Source organism: Pleurodeles waltl, chromosome 4_1 (genome assembly GCF_031143425.1).
Source record: "Pleurodeles waltl isolate 20211129_DDA chromosome 4_1, aPleWal1.hap1.20221129, whole genome shotgun sequence".
Classification (NCBI taxonomy): domain Eukaryota; kingdom Metazoa; phylum Chordata; class Amphibia; order Caudata; family Salamandridae; genus Pleurodeles; species Pleurodeles waltl.
Window position 1 is genome coordinate 911,677,825 of NC_090442.1, and position 23,790 is coordinate 911,701,614.

Genomic DNA, 23,790 nt, shown 5'->3' on the forward strand with positions numbered 1-23,790 from the left:
TTTGATGGAGGAGATGAAGAAAAAGGTGAAGGAGCTAGCCCAGAAGAGCAATATCTGTGTGGAGGGTGGAGAAAGAAGAAAGAAGAAACCTAGGTGTATGAGAAAGCATTTGTGTGTATTAGAAGAACAAAGTTTCATTTGCTGCGAAGGATCTGTTGGAACAGTAGTCAGTGGTAGAAGGAGCAGCAGTAACAGGCTATAGGGAGGACCCAGGGCTGCTGAAGATTGATCTTGGAGATGGAGAGTAACTATTTAAGTTGGAGAGTAGCTACTGCCTGCAGAGCTTAGTCTGTGAGGTGATGGGACAGGGGTGGAAGAGGCTGGGGGTGAGAGCCTCCTCAGAGTTTACATGACAGACAAATCAGACCGCTCTATCACAGATGACATCTCTGGGTGAAGGAAAAACTTGGAGTACTCAGAATCAAAATGCATAGTTTTTAGCTCTCTCATCCAGAAAGCAAATGGGTTCAGGGCGATGCTCAATGTTGTGTGCTTAATAGTTAAATTCCTCAAAGATATGATGTATCCTTTTATGTTGATGATCTAGGTTTCTTCAATGTATTAATAAAATGCCTCAATACTGAACAAGTGGCAATTCTACATGTCTTCAGCACTGATGGCTTACATCCGATGACAGTGACTGTGACCATGTCTTTTCCTTCGGGATCCCTCTAGGGTGATTGTAGTTTGAGTCCTTTTCTATGTACTCATGGGATATTCAAGACAGAGATTCTGGGAGTAGATAAGTTTGAATAATGGCATGATGATGTCAGAAGCTGAGGGGAGGGTTTTCCAGGGAGGGGATGTACACGGTGGGGGACATTTTTTTTTGGGGGGGGGGGGGGGGGGGAGGGAGATTGGGGGGAGGGTGGCGCGGAGGTGAGGGGAGGGTTTTAGTTCTCATAGAACATAAGATAGTCTTGTCCCAGGTGAATTGGGGGTAAAAGCTCAAGATGATCACAATCTGTAGACTGACAAAGCAGCTCAAAAAGCCTTGAATTTAGTGACCTAGAATTGATCAAATTTACAATTCTGACTGACTCAATCAAGACCTTTAATTCCTCTGGCATCTTCTAAGTGGCTAATGAACCTCGATGAAAGCAACAATGATGCCACACCAGTAGGAGAAGTTTTGAAGCTTGAAGAGCATTCTGGATTACAGTGTGCATTATTCTTCTAACTAGTGGTTGGGTCCGTAATTGTTCGTTTCTCCCCCCCAACACAACTTTTTTTTCTTGTGGGCAATGTCAACCATCATTTGGTGCTAGGTCCACCCCCTGTGTGACTATAGACAGCGCAATGGAAGTTCCAGTGCGTGGTAGCCATCTTCAGAGTCTTTTTTTCTTCGTTTGCTTTTTTTTTTCTCCCCACGGTCTATCTTTATGTATGACGTCCTTCTCACCTGTTTGTCATGTTCACCAATTTTGGGGAGGTGGGTGGGTTGCAAGTGAATCCAGAAAACTCTTCAAGCTGCAAAACTACTCCTACTGGTAAGTAACCATTTAGTTTTGCAGCATGAATCACTTCCGGATTCGCAAGCTGTGAATTAGATTATGTAGCGGTATCCCCTTCCTTGGGTTTGATGAGGTGAAATGAGGATAAACTTGCAATCAGGTGCTGTAGTACTTTTGTCCCACCTGAGCTTCCTTGTTCATGTGTGTACCTACAAAATAATGTCTGGTAAATGTGTGAGGAAATGCCCATGTGGCTGCTGCGCAGACAGTGATTATCAGCATATATATTAGATTTGCACCCTTTTTCCTTGTTGAATGTGCTTTAGGGAGTAGCAAATTTGTGTTGTTTCCACAATCCATCTTTCAATTGTTTCTTTTGTAACGTGTTGTAATCTCTTGCTGGATTTTGCGTACAAGATAAATAATTGGTTTCCCTTGCAAAACTGTTTGGTCTCTTGTAAATAGTACATTTGGGTTCTCCTTACATCAAGAGTATGCAAGGTTATTTCAAGTTGTGTTTGTGGGTTCTAAAAAAAAAAAAAAAAAAAAAAAAAAAAAAAACAATGGTCATTGAATGCACTGATTGGCTTGAAACTAGCTCACTATCTTGGTAATAATTGAGGGTTTGTTCTGAGAACCACTTTGTCCTTATGTATTTGCAAGTACGGTTCCTGTACTGTCAACGCTTGAAGTTTGCTCACTCTCCGCAATGATGTGACTGATATTAGGAAGGACGTTTTCAGTGACCTAGAGTTCTGCCTTGTGTTGAGGCTCAAATGGTTTTGTCATCGATTGCGTCGGTCCTGTATTTAGGCTCCACACAGGTGCCAGAGCCTCTCTTGGGGGAGTGATTCTCTTGGAACCCTCTAGGAGCCTTTTGACCACTGGTGAAGTGTAAAAAATGGTTACATGACTAGCTTGGTGTACACTACAATAGCTGCCAAGCGAACTTTGAGTGATGAATAGTTTATCCCGCTGTCCAGCAGATGGGAAAGATAGGTTAGCACTGTTTGTTTTGATATTGTTTCTAGCACATTGTTTTTTGTGCATCAGTGGAGATACAGTTTCCAATTTGATGCATGGCGTTGTCTTGTGGTATTTCCATGGTTCTAGGTGACAAGTTAATGTGTCTGAATTCTACGTTTTCAGGCACAAAGCTGCTAGGCTGAGTGTTGCTGGTTCCTGGTGGAATACCTTCCCTGATTGCACTGTGAGACGGTCTTGTTCCTCCTTGATTCCGATTATCTGTCCTTTGGACAGCTCAGCTAGGTTTGAGCACCAGATTTGTCTGGCCCATTGTGGGGCTATCAGGATGAGGTCTGTCCCAGGTTGTCCGGCTTTCTCCAGTACCTTGGAGATTACAGGAATCGGTTGAAAGGTGTTGGCAAATCTCCCTGACCAGTTAAGTGACAGGGAATTCCCTTCTGATAGGTGGTGTTGAAACCTGGAGGCGAAGAACTTATTTTGTGTTCTCTGCTGCTGCGAACAGATCAACTGTTGGTGTGCCCTGGAATTAGAAGAATTTTTTTCTAGGATTTGTTTTATTCAACAATCTTGTGAGCTGCTTTCCTGTCTGCTCAGTCTATAAGCCTCTGTGTTATCCTTCGCCAGTAGGTGGATTGCCTTTAAGTAGATCTTCCATGGTTACGCCCATTGCCATATGTCTTGGGCTAGTTTGCTTAAGGTGAATGACTGTGCCTCCCTGATTGTTCAGGTAAAACATTGTTGTATTGTCTGTTTGAATCAGTACGATTTTCCCTATGTGTGTCTGAAAAGCCTTCAGAGTTAGCAACACGGTCTTCATTTCCAGGCAGTTGATGTGCTTTGTCACATCTATGCTGTTCCACTGACTCCAAATCTTTGGGTTGCCCATTTGTGCTCCTAATCCCTTGTGGGATGCATCTGCTGTAATGATCACTAATGGAGTTGGCATTTTGAAATGTCTCCCTAGAGTTATGCTCTTTGATGCCCACCATTGTACTTCTTTGTATATTTTTGCTGTTACAACCACTAGATCCTTCCAACTCTCAGTGGCCTGTGACCAACTGTTGCAAAACCATTCCTGGAATAGGAACATGTATAGTCTCGCATGGTTTATGAGCAGGATGCACAATGCCATCTGGTAAAGGTGAGTTTGTTTCATGATTGCTTCTACTCTCTTGAGTTGAATACACTTGTGCTATCTTCAAATCAAGCCGTGCCCTAGAAAGAGTTTTTGCTGCTCCGGATGTAGGGATGACTTCTGGTGGTTTGAGAATCCTAGATTCCGAGGTCTGTGATCACTGTTTGAATGTCCCTTTGGCATTTATGTTTTATTTTTGCCTTGACCAGCCAGTTGTCCAGGCATGGGTAGATGTGTATCCCCTTTCTTCTTAGGGATGCTGCAACTGTTGCCAGGCATTTTGTAAAAACCCTTGGTGTGGACTTCATGCCGAGTGGTAACACCTTGAATTGATAATATACTTTTTCAAGCACAAACCTGATACCTTTTGTGTACTTGATTCATGGGTATCTGTAGGTAGGTGTCCTTTAAGTCTGTAGTTACCATGTAGTTCTCCCTTTGTGGGAGTGTGATTACCTCTTGCAGTGTTTTCATTTTGAAGTGCTGAGATCCCAGATTGGTGTTAGGGAGAGGTCTTGCTTTGGCACCAGTAAATAGGGTGAATAACGTCCCTTGTTGGTACTCTTTCTATTGCTTGTTTTTGCAAGAGTTCTTTCACTTCTTCCTTTAGTTATACAAGTTCCACTTTTTCATACGTTTTCTTTGTTGGTGGATTTGGTGGTAGAGTCTTTGCTAGTTCTATACAGTAGCCATGGTGCATCACGTTTAAAATCCAATTGTCAATAGTGATTCTTGCCCATTTGTGTGGCTGATGCGTTATTCTGCCTCCCACTGGTGTTTTGTGGAGTCCAGAGTCTGCTCTCAAATCATTTGGTACTTGCTCCTCCTCATCTGGAGGTTTGTACTTTACCCCTCCCTCTACCATGAAAGGACTGTCCCGCAGGGTGTTGCCACTGTTGATAGGTGGCTTGCTGGGTGACCTGTTGTGGGTCGCTTAGGTTTTTTTTTTCTGCCCTGTTGTGAAAGATTCCCTCCATGTGTGCATTCTTGGTGTATTCCCTCCCCTTTTGAAAGTACCTCTGAACCATAGGGCACCCACTGCTTTTGTGGTGTAATTGTCCTTTTTGTTATGTGTTGTAAGGACTCCTGTACTGTTTGGCCAAATAGCACGTGCACAGTAAATGGCACAGAGGCTTATACATATTGTCAAAAGCCTGAGATCCTGAGCCAGGCATGTCACCTTAGGGTTGAGCCTGAACACATCTGTCTGCAGCTGCTGCATCCAGTGAAGATTTCAAGCAAGTGTTTGAGATGTTCTTCCCCTCTCGTATTATCACTTTTTATCCTCCTCTGGGAGCTTTTTATTGAGTTCCTCAATTTTGTCCCATTGCTAGTGGCCATATCTGTTAAGGAGAGCACTGGAATTTGCAATCCGACATAGCATTGCTGCTGCCTTTTCCATCTTCCTCTCTACCATATCAAGTCTCCTGCTTTATGTTTCTGGAGGTGGGCTTGTGAAGTGTGTTTTACTACTTCTGGCAGCTGTGATGATAGGAGTCTGTGCCACTGTCTTACCCTAAATGTACTTGGGGTTCTTTGAATATGGCTTATATTTTTTCTCTACCCTAGGGGTAACGCCCTTTGTTGTGGTGGATTCCTTGAAGGCCCCCTTGCCTTGGTCCGGTATGCTAAGTAGCATTGGGAGATACAGATTCCCCTTGCTTGATGGCAGAAGAGTTTCCAGGTGAAAACACAAGTCACTTTTCCTCCTCTAGTGGCATCCCAATAGTTTCTGCTGCCCTTTTTACCATGTTGTAAAGCGTGATGTAATCCGGGGGCGATGGTCTCGAGGGATAGCTGTTAACCTCCTCTTCTGGACTCAGTGTCGAGGTCATTACACTCTTCCTCAAAGCCTCCTGCTGCCTCCTGCTGCCTCCTCCCCTTCAGGGTCACACAATTCTTGCTCGGCCTCTTCCTCATGAGGTTCTGGTGTCTCTGGGGCTTCTACTCTTCGAATTCTGGACCCAACCACCAGATGGCAGAATAATGCATAGCATGTGAATCCAGAAAAGGATTCATGCTGCAAAAGGATTATTTTCCCCTATTCGTGCAACAAGTCCAGTTACTTTCCCAGATATGGCATGTGCCCCACCTGTGCTGATTCCTATGATTTTGGACCACTGAATTCCATTTGATGTTTGAAATGTATTCAATCAATAAATGAAGGAAACATTTATACAACACAGCAAATCACCCGCGAGGGTCTTGAGGAACTGGAGCTGTATGTGCTGTATGGAGGAATGATCATTCGAACACTCAGGTCTTTCATTTTCTTTTGAATTGCTGGAGTGATGATGGTGCTGTCCTGATGTGCAGGGGGAGGTTGTTCCACACCTTGGCTGCCAGGTGTGAGAAGGAGTGTCCTCTGCGAGGGAGAGGGAAGTAGGACAGTAGGTGAAAGGTCAGGTGTTTGTTGATGTATGCTGAGCCTTCGTTGTGCAGGGCCTTGTAGGCGTAGGACAGAATCTCGACCTGGCATCTCTTCTGAATCAGGAGCAAGTGTCGTTTTTTTTAAGATGGGGTGTTATGTGGGTCCTCCTGGGGAGGTCGAGTACCAGGCTTGCAGCTGAGTTCTGTAGTGTCTGGGGTCTCTTCAGGAGGTGGGCTGTGATTCCTACATAGTATTTCCACAGTCTAGTCTGGTGGCAATGAGGGCCTACGTGACGGTCCTTCTGGTGTCTGCTGGGAGCCACCAGAAGATCTTGCAGAGCAAGCGAACGGTATGGAAGCAGGCCGATGAGACAACATCAACTTGTTCCTTCATGGATAGTTAGCTATCCAGGATGATGCAGAGGTTGCAGGCATGGTCTATAGAGGTGGGGTTGTGTAGAGTTCTGCGGGCCACCATGTGCCAGTCTATGGGGAGGTGTTGTAGACCTCTTCAGCAGTGGTATGTAACAAATAGTGGCAGGACAGTAAATCTTCAATAATGTCCCCCTCAAACTTGAATCTAATTTAACACAGGAGATTAGATTTATTTACTTTGTCAATATTTTCATCTACTTGTAGGCTATAACGCTGACTTCACAAATTCTATCAACTGTTTTTATGTTGGCTGACTGTTAATTTGCTTTTTTCAGTGTTATTAGATAATGCCACCAAATGTAATCTAATCTTTTGCTGCTTTTTCTCCAACCACTGCTCTCACCATGGCTTTATCAGCACGTACTATCAATAGTACTAGTATTACCAGTAGTTCAGCAATTGTATGAGGTTTTTCAGTTTTTGCTGTGAGCAATAATACTGCATATGAAGCTTTAGGAACATTTTCATTCAAACATCCTAATGCAGTTTTCTTATTTTTCTACTTTGTATGTGCTCTTGTTCTTTATTTTTTAAGGATTCTATGGATTTGGTAGAAGTCTTTTATGCTTGGTTTCCAGTGTCTTGATTTAGAAGGTTTCACGGCCTAATTTGACAATAAGTAACAATACACGCATTGTGGTTTCTGTCATGTTCCGAACCCCGAACAAGTGAATCCCCACTGATAAATAGTACTCATCGTATTTAGGATACTTCACTTTCTTTTCACGTAGATCACTTTGTTTTGAGCATGATGAACTATCATTGATGTCTTCAGTGGCTTTCTGCTTAAGTGTAAGCCAGCGAACCATCGTCCTTATGTTTGAGTATACCCACAATTGACACGTCTACTGAAGCAGAACATTCGGTTACAGAATCAATTTCTAACAAAGCTATTTGGTAATGCATGTAGACCTTCACTACTTTACCTACTACAGGTTCCCCTCAGGCAGATGTTTCAAAACTACAAATGCTCTGACTCTTAGAGATGAAGCAACATCTGTAAGAATGTTTTAACACTGAATCAGCACTGGTGTTGTGAAAAAGCCAGCGGATACTAGCAAATTGTATACATGGATACGACAGTCTTATGAATGCTACATGCAGATGTTCATATATGAATTTGACAGAACATCCACCTTCCAAAAAACCTTACTCTCCCCGACTACTGCAGCAGCTATTAATATGTGCCGCTACACTGCAAATGGAAACAATGCATACTGAATATGCTGAGTAAGACCTAATTCTTGTTGTAATTCTCTCCATTACCCAATTGTAAACTACATACATTAAACGGGCAAGCAGTGCTTGAAACTGAAATACAGAAATGCTGGTGCTCAATGTCCCGGAGTACCTTTTTGCTAATGAGGAGTGATGGTAATCTCAGATTAAAAGTTGTGAACTCGTCCTGAGAAGCGCTGGTACTCTCCCTTTCAAAATAAGTAATTGCAAGTACTCAGTACCTGAGAGTTCCCCACATTTAAAGTACTACTGAAAGGTTTAATGGGGAGTCCAATCAGCGACGGCTAGTGAAATTTGACAGTGGTGTGACAAAATAAATGGCCCAAGTTTCTCTGTGTGAGGGAACTCAACTCTTCCAAGGGAGGTTTGCGAGGGGGATCTCGCTTGGCAAATTATCAAACAAAAAGTATAAAATGGAACATTATACAATATACATCAGATTATTCAAACTAATGTGTATAAAGAATACTACTCTAATGTTCCACAAACAAAAGCTGTGCAACACAGTATGCCATCAAAGACAGCACACTGTTTCTAAAATCAGAGCTAACAAAGTAGATCTCTTCTGAGTGTGCCATAGAAGCGCTGAGAAGCATGGAACTGCAGAAATTGCCAAAACAGAGCTGTTCGTTTACTACAGATGAAAATAAAAAATACAAAAAAAAAAAAAACTCACAGGTAACAGCAGGACTGCATAGCGTGACACTTAGAGAGCCGCACATTTGTCAATAGTACAAACAAAGGAACGCATTACAATACCTGCCAAATTGCCTCTTTTCACAAGCAAAACCATCAGCAGGTTCTGACTTTATAGCCAATAGTTAGTCAATTGTTTGAGAGTTAGTCTAATGATTTATAGTCTGAGGTAATTCTGTTGTCATGTATAAAATTGTAGTATATGTGACCCAGATTCTTAATACATTGTAGTAACTTTATGAGCTACTAAATCAAACAACAGGCTTTTGTACAGGGTCACTGCCGGGCTGACTCGTGCCTAGGGATGTTGTACAGAGTCCTCGCAGCAGATTTCAGTACAGATTTTGGAGCTCATAGGAACAATGAGTTTCCAAAGTCCAGGAATGAAAGAATAAGCACCTGAGCCACTATTCCTTTAGAGGGAGGAGAAAGACAGTCCAAGATTTTCCTAGCCATCCCAAGGATGCCATGACAGATTGCTGCTAACTTTATAACCTGAGTAGTCATGTTCAAAGATTTATCCAACCAAACCTAGACTTTTTATAATCATCTTGAGGCTAGGTGGGGTACCCAGGCAGCTTGGCCATCCAAGGCTCAAGTATGGGTAGGGGGTACTGTCAAGGATCAGGAGTTCTGTTTTATCCCTATTTAATTTCAGGGATGGGTTCATTCAATTGGCTATTTCCTCTAGACAGGGGCCGCGAGTTAGAGGACTGGGATCATAACTCTGAGAGAGGGCAAAGGCCGTGAGTGCCATCTGCATACGATAATATGGATTCCCAAAAGGGAAATTAATATCCGCCAATAGACACATGTACAAATTTAATAAGATGAGGCTTAATGAGGAGACTTGTGGTACTCCATAATTCAATGGAAAAATGCCTGAGCTACAGCATCCCCGAAAGCCCTGGAATGTCCTATTTTTGAGGAAAGATTAGAGCCAGAAAAGGGGACTTACAGAGACTTCCACAAAGTGAATTATGTCGATAAGAATATCATGACTGACAGTATCAAATGCTGCACTGAGATAAAAGAGAAGGATGACCACTGATCCAAAAGCATTTTGGTGTCTTCAACAATTGCAAGGAGAGCAATCTCAGTACCATGCTTGGGTCTAAACCCAGTCTGGGTGGATGGAGAATATTATGGTCCTGGAGGAATGCAGACAGTACCTTATTAACATGTCTTTCAAGCAGTCTGCTCATTCCAGGAAGCAGAGAGACTGGCCTATAATTTCCTGGATCCAGAAGATCAACATTGGATTTTTTGAGAAGTGCTTTCACAATGGTATTTTCCCAGGTTGACAGTGCAATTCCTTCAGTCAAAGAGAGGTTTAATTATTCAAGGAAGGTGGGCAGGATCTGGTCAACAGCTTTCACTTGAATATGAGGGGGAGCCAGGTCCAAAAGTTGAACCTGACTTAACTTTGCTGAAGGTCGAAGAAAGGCCCTTTAGCGTCACATTGGGAAAAGGCAGTGAGGGTAGTGTGATGGCCTACCTGCCTATCACTAGTGGGCCTGAGTTTTGAGTCTGAGTCAGGTTTTTGAGCCGCAAGATGTAGTGAATTGTTTGCTGAAAGAATCTTGCTAAGTCGTTGCACTGGCAAGCTGAAGGTTCGAGAATCACAGCGTTGGGTGGGGGGAGAACTGGGCGTGTCTAGTAAATTGTAAACTATCTGGAATATTTCCTGCAGTGTATTGGAAGCCATATTAATCTTTTCATTATAATATGATATCTTAGCAGATTTAACTTCAGAATGATATACGATTTCTTTCTCTGTAGTTTGCTTTATTTATTTTGTCATAGTGTTTACTCCATAACCTTTCTGCATGCTTGTTGTAGGGCTCTGAGATGGGGCTGTACCAAGGTGCTGACTTTTTGCTGGTACATCTAGTTTGGGTTTTTATAGATATCACTTGATCAAGTGAACAAGTGATCCAGAGCAAGAATTTCCTACTTGTTATGCTGGGATGAGGATCATGTTCAGGTCTGGTGTTATTAAGGGCCTGTTTCCAGGCATCAAGAAGCAACTTAGCCCAACAGCGGTCTTTCCATATATTAGATCTATAAGGTTGTCTAAGGCAAGGAAGTTCAAGGACCAGAGGAATCATAAAATGGTCAGACCAAGTTACTGGGAATGGGTCTTGGACTTTTAAAAAGGGGTTGTTGGAAAAGATAGGGTAGAGTAGATGGGCTTTTTCATGCGTGGGACCCAAGACCATTTGAATAAGTTGTATGGCCAATACATCAGGCAGGAGCCCAACTGCATTGGCCCTCGTCGGTTCTTCAAGATGAATATTGAAGTCTCACTATATCGTAAAGTTGGGTTTAAACTTGGCCAGGTTGGCAACTACCCCGGGAACGGTCTGCATAAATTCTCCACAAGGGGCTGGAGGCAGATATAGGAGGGCTTCCGAGAAGGTTACATTAGGGGACATTGTAACAGAAAAGATCAAACTTTCACAGCCAAGAGGTTGACAGGATTACATAAGGCACCTGATGTCAATCTTAAGATTTATAGCAATTATTTCATCTCTCTTATTCTGTCGGTCTTGCCTACAAATGTAGTAATCAAGAGCAGGGCTTGTGCAAAATCTGGCTCCGATTCAAAGTGGAGCCAGGTTTAAGTCATGAAAACAACATCTAGTTTGTCCTCTTCTAGAAATGAGCAAAGGTCCAGCTTGTGACAGGGAAGTGATCTGCAATTAATTAAGAACAGGTGATGACTAGATTTATCAGTAGACCCAGTCGTAGGGTGGCAGCCCAGGGGATGGACTCTAGAACAGTGTTTACATTACGTTTCCCCCTTCGCAATATCAACAGACTGCAGACAACTACTACTCGGAGTTCCCTGAAGGCCCAATAGTTGTGCAGCAAAGTACTGAAACTTACACTAATGCATTCAGCCGGAGTTTCTGGCCCCGTTCGGGCACAGACTGGGGCAGACGGGCTTGCCTTTGGCATGCGTCCACTGCGCGTCTGCACCCAGGCTTCACTTTATACTGAGGCAGAGCGAACGTGAGCGCCGACCAAAATGGAGTCTCCCAGTGCCCCGTTTCACCTCCCACGCTGCCTTCACTATACAAAGTGCAAAAAATGTCTATTTTAAAAACAGTGCTCAACAATTTAAAAAGACACCAAAATTATTTGGATGCAATTAGGTTCAGTCTTTCAAATTAACTTCCCCAAAGTGCTTGGTAAGTGTGCAACGCATTGCGGATGCTTGATGAAAATTTTGCCTAGAATCACACATTTTGGCCATGCAGGGATTGATCCATGTTTCAGACTTTACAACTCATTTACTAAGTTGGAATTCCATTGTGCTTTCAAAAGGTTTCCGCTTCCTGCTTAATTCTTAGTTAGATTAGACTTGGGTACATGTTTCTCATATATTTGTAGTGCTACAACACACAAGCACCTAATAGTTATGTGTTTATGTTCTGAAGCACAAACACTTGAGTATATATTGTAGCCGGACACAGATTAGAGAAATATAAAAACACTTGCATGTTTGTCGGGAGGACCATCGTTTTAACTGGAAAAGTGCCTTCCTGCCAGCCCAGGCGTGGAGCAGCCCGAATGCTATTCAGCCTCAACACAACACAAAGCTCTTCTGCATGCAGGTGACGCATGGCCAGAAGTGGAAAGGGAACGGTGGCATCAAAGTGTTCTGTGCCCGAAAGCTACTGGAATACCAGCCCTGCTGTGCAAGCACAAGACTGGATGATAAAATAAGGCCTATCATCCTTTAGCTTACACGTAAGGTTGAACGGTTACTAGTCTGATGTTATATTAGTCCCACCACCCATGCGCTGTCATTAACAGCTCTTATATGCTATGAAGGCAAATGGAAGTTTCCTTAACCAGCTAATAACAATGCCTTTAATGATGTGAGAAGGTTTGGAGTAGGGTGCTTGAGACCTGCAAAACCCCTGGGAATGTGTCCAGGAACCTCAGGGGCCTGCGGACGACAGGTTCGGAACCACGGGGCTATAACAATAGTACTAGTAACATCTGTTAAAGGATTAGCTAATCTGTGTTTTTAATATGCAAAGCCGGCTCTCATGTCGTATGCACTGATCAGGCATGTTGTTCTAAAGAGGCAGCCATCCCAACGAGGCAATAGAATTGGGAAACGAAATTCGGGTCTCTAGAACTGATGTTGCGGGGAGATGGGTAATTGGTATGATTAGGAGACAACTGAATACCCTGATATGTGTTGGCTTTTATGGCCCTTTACATGGATGGCCTGGATTACCTTAGGGTCTTAAAAAAAAAAAAAAAAAAAAAAAAAAAAAATCTAACACAATACAACTTCCCGATTATTAATGAGGGGCAAAATCCTTTTAGGTAATGTGTAATATTAGTCCTTCCTAAAGGCATAACAAAATTTATGTCACATATGATGGCTAAAAGATCGAAAGGTGAGAACATATGAATCATTGGAGAAAATATGGGCATTACACGTGGTTACATTACTTGATAGTTCACTAGAAAGAGGTGTATAACATGAACAGCATAGACCATAGACCCATTCACATTCCCGATCATGCTGCAATATGCTTCAGCCTCCAGAATGGGCACCTTAGATGGATGTTGTCTAAGAATTTTCAGTTAGGTTGATAATCTAGTTTGGAGTACCTATAAGGAGTTCCTAAGAGGGCAAATAAGCAGCTTAACCTGCCACCATAATATAAAAAAAAACAGGCAGGAGGAGGCAACTTGAGAATTTGATTGTGGATATCTAAAACACTTCGAAGAAAACCTCCAATTTGGGCAATGTAGAGAGAGATGACATAACATGCAAATTGCAGAATGCAGAAGAAAAAAATAGAGCTTGTACATATGAAGAGAGGAGAGGCAAATAGGGTAAGACATCTTGAGGACAGAGAGAACTGTGGTAAGATGTTTTCTTTGAAAGCAAGGGCAGAGAGGAAAATGAATTATATTAAGGAAATCATTGAAAATACTAGAAATTCCATATTAAATAGAATAGAAAGGTGGAAAGGCATTTGCTGCGTCCTTTGAAAATTTGTCTTGAGGACTCCAGCTTAGATATTGTAAAACTAAGAGGTTGGCTAGAAGGTAAAAACTAAAAAAAAAAAATCTAGATTTGCAACAGTCACCAATTAAGTGAGAAAGTAATATGTATAGTATTGATGACGTAAATGGAAGTGTGAGGGCTCAGATAACCCAATATGGATTTTACTACTTAAAAAAGAATAGGAGAAGCCCAGCTACACAATCTGGCACAAGTCAAGTATTACATTAATTTGGAAACTGAATTAATGCCCAAGTAATATTTGAATCACACAGGACAACTTTTAAAGCTCTCTGGATCCAGTCTGGCCCCATTGCAGCTAGAAGTATCCCTCAGAAGCACTGTCTGTTGAATTAAAAATTAACAACTGAGTAGAACTATTCCCCTTAAAGTACAATGGACTTCGTGGTTAGTGGGTTCTATGTCCTGCTGGACTCACTTGGATACCTACTGACTGGGTTTTACTGGTGGATTAATTTCCTCTAGAGGTGGAGAGTTGGTTTATAATCCTCCTTAGGGAGATTAGTCTAGTTAAAGAGTCTGTATCAGATTGAGGTGGTATCTTAATGCAGTGTAGCTGAAAGCTTTGTGGTGGTTGCTGGCTGACGTTTGTTGCTGTACTGAGTGTACTCTAATGCACAGAAGTAACTTTAACCCTTGGGAGCAGTGTGAGCTTGCCAGATGATGGGAATATAGTCTCAAAAATCCAACGTCTGTAGTTACGATTACTCAATCAAAATAGTCCCCGTGTTGTACAGTGATATGGAAAGTTAGCTTTGGCATTTTTCGAATTGCAGATGAGTGTTTTTACAAAGGCTTTATTTCAAGCCAAAGTGGTTTATACAGCCACTCCTTTATTTTTCCATATGCATTAAAAAGTATTTTATATTAAGGGTTATTATTTAGTGCTGAATACTTGATTGCCTTCTGGCTATTTTTGTTAAATTAGGGGGATAACATATGGAGTATGAGCATAGGCTTATGTCAGTGTGTTGGTACACTTGGGCTATCTTGTCTAATTAGGAGGCTCCATTACATTTGCTTGCAGGATACAAACAGTGTGAGGAAAATTGTAAGAGCAGCATAACAAATTAGAGCTGTGATCTGCTGGCTTGTGTGCTACACACTTGATGCTGTACAATAGTATTTTATTGTAGGTATTAATATAGCCTAAGAGTGTCATGATGGCACGCAGAACACTATAAACTATTAAAATAATCTAATAGCACCAAGAAACTAGTTCAGGAACAGCACATCCTATATAGTAGTCATCCGCAAGTTACACATCCTATTGAGCGCAAGTAGGAGTGACATACGTGTGCACAGGAAATGTTCATTTAGCAGAAACGCCAGAATGAAAAATATGGAGAATGAAAAAACTGCAACTTAATGGAGTAGAGGTAAGTCAGGGAACGTTGTGTCACTCGTGCGTATATAATGTTCAGCAAAAAGCAGTTCATTATACTGGTGCATAAATCATAGTTTGAGAGCAACAATTATAACGCTGTAGACCTAACAGTATTGGTAGAACCAATGAAAAACATCAGATGTGTAACATTCTTAAAACCGATTTATCAGATATGTAATTCAACAAACAGCATAAACAGTAGATACTAACACAAGATGTATAGTTTCTAGTTCCCCAAATTCAACACGGGCTAAACAGATAAAACGCAAAATACCCTTGCCCTTAGAATGGCCACCCTTTCAAGAGTACGGTCTAAGGGTACCACACTAAATATATCCCAGAGCCCTTGCAAGAGTAAAGGGGGAGCCCGAGCAAGTCAAAGGTGCAGAGCCTCTGTTCATAGTGCGGCCAATTCAAAGATTTGAATCCTAGTGGACATCAGTACTACCAGGAATCGACACAAAAGGTAAAAATGAGTCAGCGTCAAAACCCAAAAGAGGTGGTAGTCATGCTCTGTGCAGGCGGGTAGGTGTGAGAACGTGGAAGCAGAATGCTCCCACCGCGATCTGGAGACTTCTTGTATGATATGTAACAAAGCACTTTATTAACACAACAGATTACATCACACTATAATGTACTTTTCATGCATCCCAAAAACATTTTTAACAAAGGTAATAATGCAAAGTATTTCCATTCAGGAAACTGCTTCAAGGACCCAAACTAACATGGCAGCTTATTTGGAAGCAAAAATAATGCCTTTGATAAAATAAAGTAGGCTTGGTGAGTTTGCGGCAAAGCATATAGATGTAAGATTCAGAACAAGAGATTTGAATGAGGTGTTCAATGCCAGTGAAAATGTTCACGTCTTAAAGGAACTAAAACAGCTAAGGGTGACAAGAACTCCATTTTGTGCCCAAAGGCAATACTCTGGCAGAGCTCACAGCAAGCTCAGTTCATTTAAATAAGTATGTATTTTAGCTATTTCCTTTTAGAAATGGGAATTACAATTACTTATTGCAGGCAGTTATTTCTACTGATCTCAACCTCATTAGGAGACACACCTGCGACCTGAAATATATCAACTGTCTGCAGTTAAACCATTAAGCAACTTTGAATACGGTTGGGATATTTTTGAAGAAGCTTGCATCATGCGTGAATTTTAATTTTTAAAACAGCATAGACCAACATGTACAGATTGTGTGTTATACAATCCAACTGCATGTATAATAGCCAACTACTTGCACAAAACGGCCAACAAACTCACAAGGACATAAAAAACGTGCAAAACACAAATGGAACCAACATCTGGGCGATTCTGCTGTTACGTATTGCAATTTGGTGTACAGATGGCAGACAGCTACTTAAGACAGACTGATCTGCTTACATTCCAAGTAAGCTAGAAAAAGATCCTGCAGCCTTACTGAGCTGTCACTGAGAGCAACTACCTCATTGTACTTGTGCGCTCCATTACGTCTGAAAGAAAACATATAGGGTGGTGCCCTTCAATATCATGAGTATTGTTAATTTGCAGTGCAACTCATTCAAGAGCAAGGAAAGTTAACAATAAGTAAGTGTAACGAAAAGTGGTTTAAGAAAAAAAAAAATTATAGCTCGACTGAAAGAGTTAAATTACATCTCTCCAAACCTAGGAGCAGATAATCTAACAAAACATTTCTACATTCTTCAACTTTATTTGAAACAAAGTGTTTTTTCTTAAGTATGCTGAAAAAAAGCGGTGGTTCTTAAATAATTCACTGCAAACAATGTTAACTATAAACAATCTATTCTGAAAGCCATTAAATAAGTTATACTACACAAAATTATATACGCAAAGTCTTACCTGAGCATGAAAATTTGAAATAGTCGTCGTTTCTATATCCTTCTTTCCCAAAATCTCCATTTTCACTGGCGAATTGGGAAAATTAAAGGAAAAGTAGTCTAAAAAGTCAGGTAAGTATTTAGCTGCCCCATGAACAACACCCATTACATAGTAAGCTGCACAACTGTCATTTTCACTAAAAACCAGACCCACAAACTCTTCTGCAAATCTCTCCATCTCCACAGGAGACAAGTGGGAGAGTTCACTGCTGTAGGCATGAGCCACAGATGCACCTCCGTTAGGCTGGTGCTCAATATGAATGAGCCGTTTAAACTCCGCGTCCAATTGTTTGAATTTGCTTTGAACCCGAGGCTCCTTTAACGAGACAAACGGAAACTCACTGTTCTCTAATATCTGGGATTCATCATCGTTTTCACTCTTGATATCTGTATTCTTCCCTGTGACATTTGCAAGATGATCAGGTAGATCAACTTTGGTTTCTTGATCCACGACATTAGAAACCAATCCTGAGCAGATAGTCTGAATAGATTTGCTGTACATCTTTGGGTGCTTTCGTTTTTCGCTCTCTTTGTGTTTCTTTTTCTTTTTTTTCTTGACTTTCTTGATCAGCAATTCCTCAGCATTTACATTCGGTTTCTCGTTGTCACCTGTGAATAATTTGAGAAAAATAAATTCAGTGGAAAATCAACAACTTAATTTCAATAACACTTAAGACCCACTTTGACGAGTCTTGGGCCAGTGTGGGAGGTATCATTCCAGTCATGCTCCCTCACATATCAATCCATAAATAGGCTGGCTTACGAGGGAGAAAATCTAACTCTGCTGTCCCATGATTCTGACCGTGCACCTGGTTCTGGTATAGGAAGTAGTTATTATGGAATACAATGTCATTAAGTTCCATGTCTATGGGTGGCTGATTTCGTTGAGAAGGGATATTTAACCCCTTCTGTGCCGCGGACGTAGTGGTTACGTTCCGCGGCACAGTGCTGGTGTGCCGAGGACGTAACCACTACGTTCTTGGCACACAGCCCAGAGGGAGCGCTCTCGCTCCCTCAGTGTGCTTCCCCCCCACCCCCCAAAGTCAGGGATGGAAGGGGAAGCCCTTCCACCCCGACCCCCTCCACCCCCCCATAAAGACGTCAGCCGCGCGATCGCGCGCTGACTTCATTATGGGGTTCTCGCCGCACAGGAAGCCATTTGCTTCCTGTGCGGCGAGAAAGGAAGAGGTAAGAATCTCTTCCCGGTGGGTGGGGGGCTTTGTAGAAAGAGGCACCGGGGAAAAGGAAAGGCTTTTCCTTTCCCCCGGTGTCTCTTTGAGCATTCCTGCTGCCCGATCGCATTGCGATCGGGCAGCAGGAATGCCCACTAGACACCAGGGATTGTTTTTTTTTGTATATATTTGCCGATTTCGGCTTGCAGGGAGCGGCCCCTTGGGCAAGGGTCGCTCCCCTTTAGGGGGCAATTTCTTAGGCCATTTCTGCCCCCCTTGGGGGCAGATTGGCTACTTTTCAGCCAGATCTGCCCCCAAGGGGGGCAGAAAACACTAGATCACCAGGGATTTATAATTATTTTTGCATTTATGTGTTGGGAGGTGCCCCCTTGGGCAAGGGGCGCCCCCCCCAAGGGGGCAGAGAACTGTTGGCCTTTTCTGCCCCCCTTGGGGGCAGATCGGCCTATTTTTTTTAGGTCCATCTGCCCCCAAGGGGGGCAGAAGCCACTTAGGCACCAGGGATTGTGTGTGTAGTGGATGGGGGGGCGCCCCCTTGGGCAAGGGTCGCTCCCCTTTGGGGGGGCATGTATTTTAGGGCCATTTCTGCCCCCCTTGAGGACAGATTGGCTACTTTTTAGCCAGATCTGCCCCCAAGGGGGGCAGAAAACACTAGATCACCAGGTTTTTTATTTTTATGTGTATTTATGTGGGGGGGGGGTGCCCCCCCCAAGGGGGCAGAGAACTGTTGGCCTTTCCTGCCCCCTTGGGGGCAACTCGGCCTATTTTGTTTAGGTCCATCTGCCCCCAAGGGGGGCAGAAGCCACTTAGGCACCAGGGATTGTGTGTAGTGGATGGGGGGGGGCGCCCCCTTGGGCAAGGGTCGCTCCCCTTTGGGGGGCATGTCTTTTAGGGCCATTTCTGCCCCCCTTGAGGGCAGATCAGCCTATTATTTTTAGACTGATCTGCCCCAAGGGGGCAGAAACCACTAGAACGCCAGTGATTTTTTTAAATGTGTTTATTTTTGTGGGGGGGCGTCCCCTTGGGCACGGGGCGCCCCCCCAAGGGGGGCATTGACCTGTTGGCCATTTCTGCCCCCCCTGGGGGCAGATGGGCCTATTTTTGTAGGCCCACCTGCCCCCAAGGGGGGCAGAAGCCACTTAGACACCAGGGATAGTGTGTGTGTGTGTTAGTGGATGGGGGAGGGGGGGGGCTTGGGCAAGGGTCGCCCCCCACTTTGGGGGCACATGTACCCAGGCCATTTCTGCACCCCTTGGAGACAGATCAGCCTATTATTTTTAGGCTGGTCTGCCCCCAAGTGGGGAAGAAACCACTAGAACGCCAGGGATTTTTTTTTATTTGTTTATTTTTGTGGGGGGGGGGGGGCGTCCCCTTGGTCACGGGGCACCCCCCCAAGGGGGGCATTGACCTGTTGGCCATTTCTACACCCCCTGGGGGCAGATGGGCCTATTTATTTAGACCCACCTGCCCCCAAGGGGGGCAGAAGCCATGTAGACACCAGGGATAGTGTGTGTGTGTGTGTTAGTGGATGGGGGGGGCCTTGGGCAAGGGTCGCCCCCCCCCCACTTTGGGGGCACATGTACCCAGGCCATTTCTGCACCCCTTGGAGACAGATCAGCCTATTATTTTTAGGCTGGTCTGCCCCCAAGGGGGGCAGAAACCACTAGAACGCCAGGGATTTGTTGTTATTTGTTTATTTTTGTGGGGGGGCATCCCCTTGGTCACGGGTTGCCCCCCCCAAGGGGGGCATTGACCTGTTGGCCATTTCTACACCCCCTGGGGGCAGATGGGCCTATTTTTTTAGACCCACCTGCCCCCAAGGGGGGCAGAAGCCATGTAGACACCAGGGATAGTGTGTGTGTGTGTGTTAGTGGATGGGGGGGGGGCCTTGGGCAAGGGTCGCCCCCCCACTTTGGGGGCACATGTACCCAGGCCATTTCTGCACCCCTTGGAGACAGATCAGCCTATTTTTAGGCTGGTCTGCCCCCAAGGGGGGCAGAAACCACTAGAACGCCAGGGATTTTTTTGTATTTGTTTATTTTTGTGGGGGGGGCGTCCCCTTGGTCACGGGGCGCCCCCCCCCAAGGGGGGCATTGAGCTGTTGGCCATTTCTACACCCCTTGGGGGCAGATGGGCCTATTTTGTTAGGCCCACCTGCCCCCAAGGGGGGCAGAAGCCACTTAGGCACCAGGGATAGTGTTGTGTGTGTGTTTTTTTTTTTTTTTTTTAGGGCTGTCCCCTTTGGCAAGGGTTGCTCTCCATGGGGACACACTACTAAAGGTATTTTCTGGCTTCCTTGGGGCAGACAGGCCTATTTTTGTAGTAGGCCCATCTGCCCCTATGGCAGAATCCACTTAGGCACCAATTTCTAAATGTTTGATGGTGGGTTGTTTGTCAACTGAAGAAGTCTTTGCATTTGTGATAAAAAATGTTTTCCTCCTTTTTGTTCTAGTCCAAAGCTTTTGCTTTATTTGCTGTGGCTCCTTGCGGTTTTGGCGGTGGTTGACCTGCAGTTTGCACAGTTGCTTGTTTTAGGTAAGTAAAAACAATGTACTCCAAAGGAGTATTGTTGCCATGCATGAATGACATGTTTGTAGGGGGTGTACTAAATGCAGGATTGTGTGTGAAATTGTCCTTAGGTTTGTGCACAATGATATTTGTTTTGTCTTATTTCTAATTTGCCTTTCTTTATTTATTTTTAGTGGGATATCATTGGTGATTGCTGTGTAGTTGCTGGTGAATCAAGCTTTTTCAGGCAAGTGAGCGGTATAGTTTTTGAGTTTATAACTCTTACTAACAAAGCTTACTTACTAACACTTTGTTACTTGTCTTACACAGTGCTGGTTGTTGGTGGTGAATTTGTCCAGTTAATTTTAGCAGGAGAGATCATGGCTAGCCGCAGGATGACCGCTCAGCAGGTGGTTGGTATGCTTTTTGAGTCACAGTCTGATCATGACTATGAGACGGACTCTGCATCTGAGGCAGAGGAGGAAGTCAGAGATTCTGGCAGTGATGTTTCTGTTGGAGGGGAATCTTCTGATGATGAAGCCACACTCAGTGCAGATAAAGGGTCTGTTTTAGAGGAGGACATTGATGTGCCAATAGTGCAGCAACCTGGGGCTGAAAGGTTTCCCGTTATGAGACCTGATGTCTGGGTTGCCCCAAACATGGAGCGGCCAGAATTGCCTGCCTTTACTGGTCTCCCGGGATGTAACACCAATACAGAGAACTTTATGCCTATCAATTTCTTTGAGTTATTCATGGATGATATGTTTTTGGAAGAGATTGTTGAGCAGACTAATTTGTATGCGGAGCAGCATTTGAGGGACAACGCTGCTAGACTTAGGCCACACTCTAGAGCTACCCAGTGTATTCCCACAAATTTGGAGGAGTTAAAAAAGTTTTTGGGTTTGACTTTTTTGATGGGGTTGATAAGGAAGCCGTCACTGGCTTCTTATTGGTCTACTAGTCCCTTGATGGCAACAGCTATATTTCCAGCGACCATGAGTCGTAATCGGTATTTGCTTCTTCTTAGGATGCTGCATTTTGTTGACAATGCATTAGCCTTGCCACGAGATCACCCAGATTCTGACCGTCTTTTTAAGATTAGGCCTGTCCTTGATCATTTTGTAGATCGGTTTTCGGAGGTCTATGTTCCAGGCAAAGAGTTAAGTGTGGACGAGTCTTTGGTCCTCTTCAAGGGTCGTTTGGTTTTTAGGCAGTACATTCCTAGCAAAAGGGCACGATATGGAATTAAACTGTATATGCTGTATGAAAGTAGGACAGGATATGTGTATAGTTTCCGTGTGTACACTGGTAGGGATTCTAATATTGACCCCCCTGGTTGTCCTCCCACTTTTGGAGTTACTGAGAAAATTGTGTGGGATCTTGGTAGGCGACTGTTCAACAAAGGTCACCATTTGTATGTAGACAACTTCTACACTGGTGTGCAATTGTTCAAGGAATTGTTTAGAGTGGACACAGTTGCTTGTGGCACAATCCGTTCTAACCGGAAAGGCTATCCAAGGGAGCTTGTCTATAAAAAAACTTGAGAGAGGACAGTGCTGTGCCTTGCGGAACGAGGAGCTGCTAGCTTTGAAATTTTCAGACAAGAGGGATGTCTACATGCTAAGTACCATCCATGATGAGAGTATTTCCCCTGTGACTGTTTGGGGCCAGGTTGCGGAACTGCGCAAACCTGTGTGCATTTTAGATTATAATAAGCACATGGGAGGTGTAGATAGAGTTGACCAGAGGTTGGAACCTTATACTGCTATTCGTAAGTCTTACGTTTGGTATAAGAAGTTAGCACTTCACCTCTTCCACTTAGCAACCTTCAATGCTTTTATTGTGTTTAGGGATAGGTCTCCAGAGTCAAAGATGACATTTGTGAAATTTCAGGAGTCAGTGATAGAGAGCCTTATTGTGGTGGAACAGGCCAGAGTTCCTAGAGAAGCAGTGGTGGAGGATGTGGCTAGATTGAAAGATCGCCACTTTGCTGAGCACATTCCTCCCACACCCAAAAAAGACTTTCCAGCTAAGAAATGTAGAGTGTGTTTTCGACGAGGTATCCGGAGGGAGACTCGAATGTACTGCCCAGATTGTCCTTCAAAGCCTGGGCTGTGTGTCGGTGCTTGTTTTAAGAATTACCACACCCAGAAGAATTTCTGGGAACAACCATGAGTGTAAACTCATGTCTGTTTTGTATTTTCATGTGTTTAGTTTCATGGTTAGCATTTCTGTCATGTTCTTAGTTAGAGATTTTGTGTTTGTAGTTTTGTAATTCTTTCTACTTAGTTAGGGGTTCCTCTGTTTAAAAAAAAAAAAAAAAAAAAATGATGCCATTGTGTGTGGAGTGGGGCTTGGCTGAGAGTGTACATATTGACTTGCTGTTGGCTACTGCAACACACTGCCAGCCAAACACCAGTCCACACACTCCCATCAGCTGGTGTGATTGTTGTATCAGGCATGTGGGCGTATGTAAGTGATGGGCCCTTGAGTGGCGCTGTCTGTATATGTGAGTGTTGTAATGTGCTGGGCCCGTGGCTGGCGGTGTGAATGGCCTTGTGTGTGTCATGTATGAAAGTTGTGTGAATGGACTGTAAAGCGGTTGGTGCCTTGTCGCGGCTTTACAGCTCACGAGCTGTGAGTCATTGGTTCAGTTTTTTGCCTTTCAGTTACTAACAGTGCATTTCATTTTTGTGAAAGCTCTTGTTAGTAAAATTTGATCCACTGAACCATCACTCACCCTCGTGCCAAATCCAACCAGTATGTGTGGTAAAAATGACAAAACCTGCTCCGCTGTAATCAGGCGTCGCAGCACACCTGTGACACGCTAGGTGCCTCAGGTGGGACCCCGATGATGAAGCATGCCACCAACTTGGTTGGTGGGTGAGGGGTCTTTTTCACATAACCTAAGTGTGTTTCTTTTTTTAAAAATGTTAGTGTTTGGCACATCACGGACGTATGTGGGCACATCAAAACGATATATTACAAAACTACCTGTGTTTGGGGGGGGAGAGGGCACCTATGTTTTTGGTCCTGTGTGCGGCCATCATCTAGGGAAACCTACCAAACCCAGACATTTTTTTAAACTAGACACCCAATCAATCAATCAATCAATCAATCAATCAATCACTGCATTTGTAAAGCGCGCTACATACCCGCAAGGGTCTCAAGGCGCTGGGGAGATGGGGTGCTACTGGTCGAAGAGCCAGGTCTTGAGGAGTCTTCTGAAGGCCAGCAGGTCCTGGGTCTGTCGTAGGATGGTGGGGAGAGTGTTCCAGGTCTTGGCGGCGAGGTAGGAGAAGGATCTGCCGCCGGTGGTGGTTTTTCGGATGCGGGGGACTGTGGCGAGGGCGAGGTTGGCTGAGCGGAGGCTTCGGGTGGGGGTGTGGAAGCGGAGTCGGTTGTTGAGGTAGGTGGGTCCGGTGTTGTGCAGTGCTTTGTGTGCGTGG

General features: G+C 43.9%; 1 protein-coding gene across 2 annotated transcripts in view; it reads right to left on the reverse strand.

The window, feature by feature from the left end:
- The window catches only part of RSBN1L (round spermatid basic protein 1 like), a 214,165-nt gene that overhangs the window by 114,329 nt on the left and 76,046 nt on the right, over positions 1 to 23,790 (reverse strand). For both annotated transcript variants that reach the window (XM_069229672.1, XM_069229673.1), the window contains exon 3: positions 16,606 to 17,252. In XM_069229672.1, the coding sequence (XP_069085773.1) occupies positions 16,606 to 17,252 (647 nt within the window). The remainder of the gene's footprint in view (positions 1 to 16,605; positions 17,253 to 23,790) is intronic.